Source organism: Branchiostoma belcheri, unplaced genomic scaffold (assembly GCF_001625305.1).
Source record: "Branchiostoma belcheri isolate BF01 breed outbred unplaced genomic scaffold, Haploidv18h27 scaffold5, whole genome shotgun sequence".
NCBI classification, from domain to species: Eukaryota; Metazoa; Chordata; class Leptocardii; order Amphioxiformes; family Branchiostomatidae; genus Branchiostoma; species Branchiostoma belcheri.
Window position 1 is genome coordinate 2164558 of NW_017804131.1, and position 4823 is coordinate 2169380.

The window sequence follows — 4823 nt, forward strand, 5'->3', positions numbered from 1 at the left end:
TTTCCTTCTGCACCAGAATCTCATATGAGCGTCATCTTTTCTGCAATATCGCATCCCAGCTGCTATTTTTGCCAAGAGAGCCCCGCTCTCAAGTACCCAATCCGCGTAGGGATTTTTAGTAGGCGGACATTCTACATTGTCGGTCCCACGACATTAATGGAGCGTAAAATTAGAATAATCGGGACATCGTAAATGTAGAGGTAGACGTCCAAAATTTAATGTTAATTTCCCAGTGCGTGACCAAACACAACTTTGTAGATATAAATACATCGCACAATCTGCTCGGTATTACAGAATAATTACCTCGCAACATTGTAAAATGGTCAATAAAATGGCAATCTTACCGCTCTCATGATTTATTTCTTACCGGTTCTATCGTCTTCATATGAAAGTTTTACATCCATGACCATGGAGAAAAGATAACTATTACCTCATATTTCAAATAAAATAAAATCTGAACTAAAAGAATTGCTTCTGTGAGGTCCTATTGTCACACTTCTACAAACTATACTTCGTATGACCAAGTACGCTGCATGAGTACACTATTAGGTACGGGGTTAAATAAAACATTAGGTTCCTTTTTATGACTAGTCACTAATGGAAATATATGATGTAAGATTATGTTGTAATCAAAGACATCCGGAACACACAAACCGCAATCATGTTTGCACGCGTGATAGCCTTTGAATCTGTTGGTACAGACCACTGGCGGGTTCTGACCTCCCTTCACTAGTTTGATATGGTCTTATATCTCTCCCAGACTCATTATCACGTTAAGGCGGCGTTCCTATGTTGACATGGGAGATAACGCCTCACCTTTGGCGTCCACAGCCCGGCAACAAGGATCCTCCAGGAAGGGATAGTGAAGGTCATGCCAGGCATGGGCTCCTACGTGCTCAGGCTTCATTAGCAGGGTTATATATTCTACATGTAGTACGAGCACACAGCACCCACAGCGAGGTCGCACAGGAAAATTGACAAGACTCAATAGCTGCTGCCCGGAGTGCAGGCCGTACGTGGACATGTTTAATGCCGTAGTACCTCACAAAAAGACTACCTTTCCGGCTTATCTGATCTCCATGATTAAACATGCAGAAACAGTCCGTGTAAAATACCTGTTATCTCAACAGTGACATAGTGGGAGGTTTGCTGAAAGCAATTGGCTACGTCGTTACAGTTGTCTCTTTTGTTGTTGACCCACGTAAAATGTCTAAAATTGCGTACTCGGCATTAAATTACTTGCGCAGACTTCAACCAACTATCGGTCACAGTGTTATTAAGGGCGCCGAATGGATTGCTACGGCTTTTAACAGCTCGTTTGGGCCGAACAACTGACTATGATGAGTGACAGAAATTACAGGTATCTGGAACCCTACGCTCATCAATCTTTCCTCTCCCTCACGTATCTACGTCAAAAATTACGTACCAACTGATCCCTATCGGTGATTGAGTAATTCTTCCCACGTTCATACACAAATAACATATTCAGTATACGGAGAAGGCTAGTTTTCTCATCACATAGTCAATAAACATTGCTTACAGAGCCTGCCAAAAGGTCATTTAGCCGGACTGCCTTATTGGCGATCAGAGGACAAGAACATTGGTTGGGATCCGTGTATGAGTGAACTCTGTCAGCCTGACAAATATTTATCCGACCTGGGGCTCGCGGATTAAAGCAAATAACAAAACCGTAGCCACAGCGGTGAAATATGACACCACAGACGTGTGCTTGAAAGGGAGCCATCCCCATGCATAAGAATTATTGTCTGTTCTTTTGGCGCGCGCTTCCTTCAGGACACTGCAAAGCCAAGATAAGAGAAACTGCATTCAGAGATAACTCAAATATCCTCCTTTTTATTATTGCTGACATATTTCCACGTTGACGAGGTAGATACAATCACTATCTTTAAACAAATCTGACATATGCTGAGATTACGTACGGCTGAAAAACGGCTACGTGTCAAACGTGGATGCAAACAAGGTAATTAACTACTGGTTGATTGTTTTTAAGAGACTAAGCTTTCCCACCTGAGACGGTAAGCGTTTGGAATTTATTACACGTGTCATTGGTGTGATTTTAAGAACTTCGACTATGCAAAACCGTTCACTCCGCAGTCATCTACAAGTATCTGATACGTTTTAGCCAGGATATGGCGGGGTTTTGTAGCGTTTATCCATTTATGACGTAAGAAAGAATGCAAAAACTCTTTTTTTTTAATTTGCCCCCTAAAGTAACCCGCCGGCCAATGACATCCAGTGGATCTTTTGCTCACTAAAATACCTGCTGGCCAATGACTGGCGGATATTTTGCTCACGTGACTAAAGTAACCTGCCGGCCAATGACATCCAGTGGATCTTTTGCTCACTAAAGTAACCTGCTGGCCAATGACTGGCGGATATTTTGCTCACGTGACTAAAGTAGCCTGCTGGCCAATGACATCCAGCGAATGTTTTTGCTCCCTAAAGTAATTAACCCGCTGGCCAATGACCAGCGGATAGTTTTGCTCACCAAAGTAACCCGCTGGCCAATGACATCCAGCGGATAGTTTTGCTCACCAAAGTAACCCGCTGGCCAATGACATCCAGCGGATATTTTGAGAAGCTGATAGTCTGTAACAGAGTACCGCTGGCTTTCATGTTGAACAACATACCAGACAAAGAGTAAAGTGCATTTATCTCTCCTGCAGGAAAACTGTAAAGGGGCATAAATCCCTGCATAGCCCATCTGCCAGTCACTCTTTTACAAAGTGAAGTCCACATTATTCTGCTCTGGGTCATGCAGAGAATGTAGCACTCAGCTCTTCGGAAACTTTTAAAAGTCTAACCAGAAGCAATACATGCAACAGAACGTCTCTGTGGCTTTCCAATTTAATGGATGGCAACTTTGAGCGGAAGTCACCATCTGTTATTTTTTTGTCTATTCCCATTAGTTTTGTTCGTGGCTTCTGCACATCAATCTAAAATCTTTTGTTATCATCTCCGTAGATAGTTTTTTGGCATTGGTTCACGTTCAGAATGTAATATACTCTTCAAAGAAAATTGTCATCGTCATGTTGAAATTATCTTCCCCACATTTGAGCAGCCGTCTAGCATTTACCAGTCAGGCATAATCAAGCTATATTAAGAAACAACATGAAGCAAAACGACGTATTCTGCTGACATATTCGCCTGGTGACTAACAGCACAAAGTCAGTCGACAGAGAGGCGAAATAATAGACCATATTCTGCCCTGGGTCAGACAAGAGGAATCCCTAATGGTTCTCTTACCCAGTAGGCAAAACCGAAATGCACCTCCTCCCTGGCAAGATAAGGTTGATGCATGTCGCCGCATCACTAGCAATTATTCAAACTAAGACATTTTCTACATCTTAAGTTGCCTTGCCCAGAGGAGAGCCTACTAGGTGGGAAACTATGGCTTCTAATCGAGCCCTGTAGAATTGCCATTGTTGTTAACACATTTCTCTATGTTCACGTTAACGTAGATGTATAGTCCTTGACACCATGCTTGATCCCATAAGTAGGGCAGAATAGGTAGTGGCCTCTTTCTCTGCAATCCCCGGCAGGTAATGATGTGGCCTGTGCAATGCTTTCATAAAGACCCGTGGACCCTCAGAGACCGGGCTGTTACCCTCTACATGCCGTTAATTGCGCCGACTGGGACCGAGAATCAACATGTACGTGAAAGGGGTTCTCCCACAGGATGTTAGCATCCACAGCATTGTGAGTGATATTTCCATAAAGCAGATGCTCATACGGGCAGGACTAGTGCTAGAACGACCCTGTTCGTGTTACAAGGGAAGTGTAATGTTGACACAATCTGCCGACATGAAACACTGAAGCCTGGGCTTCGGACAGATACAACAGAAATGGCGACATTCTGAGCAAATATCCGATCAGAATTCACACGTATCCGGAAATACTGGACAATGATACCCGGCAAAAGGCATTACTCAAGGCTAGAGTCCTGATTTTAAGAACTTACTTTGATCAGGTTCCCCCCAGGATGTAAACAATATAATGAGCGATTCGGATATTATTTGAACCTTTGGATGCCTGATAGATAGAGCTGTTCCGGGGAAGCAGAAAGCAATCTTGGCACCAAGTCGTGAGGAAATACAATATCATGCCATGCTGATACAAAATGCGGTCGACATTGCTAAAGTGATTCTGTGAATGGTAATTGCTGCCATGCAACATACCATTTTCATTGATCTCTTCTCCCACTTTCTCTAACGCCTACAGATGAGAGTAAGATATTACTGTGTCAACTGCTGAGACACATCCGATTGATTTTTGGAATTGTTAATTAAGATCATTAAATCGTTCCCAGGGACAGACGAGAGGTAATCGAAAAATAGATAAAAGTGTTCGGACTCATTACATGAGACGATGTCGGGATAACGCCGGAGCGGAGTGGCTTACCTTCCCACAGCACGATACTAGCCGCGATGTGCACGAGTAGACTGGCAGGACGTCCCATGGTTACTGACTGTTTCCCTCGAGGGGGACCCCTGAACTCCAAGCGAAACAGAAAATGGGTGAAAAACTGCAGACCATCACCATCAATACACCTTTTCGCCGCGGTTTTCCAATATAACGATCCCTCGGCCGTACCCGGGTATTCCGCTCGCGAAGAGCCTGCCGCACGCACCGACACGCAGGCTATGCAATGAGCCACCAGATGCTGGCGTGGAGATAAAGCAAATCCTTACGGAAGGCGGAGCGATATGGGCCATCATCACTGCTTCTCACTGTTGCGTTTTAACTTGTGTCCCACGAGGAAATCCTCTACAACAACCACCGACTGATTTCATTATTGCAAT

General features: G+C 43.9%; 1 protein-coding gene across 1 annotated transcript in view; it reads right to left on the reverse strand.

The window, feature by feature from the left end:
• The window catches only part of LOC109479910 (hemicentin-2-like), a 9589-nt gene extending 5005 nt beyond the window's left edge, over window positions 1-4584 (reverse strand). Inside the window, exon 1 of the mRNA XM_019781958.1 lies at window positions 4423-4584. Within this exon, the coding sequence (XP_019637517.1) occupies window positions 4423-4480 (58 nt within the window). The 5' untranslated portion in view covers window positions 4481-4584. The remainder of the gene's footprint in view (window positions 1-4422) is intronic.
• Between the last annotated feature and the right edge of the window lie 239 nt (window positions 4585-4823).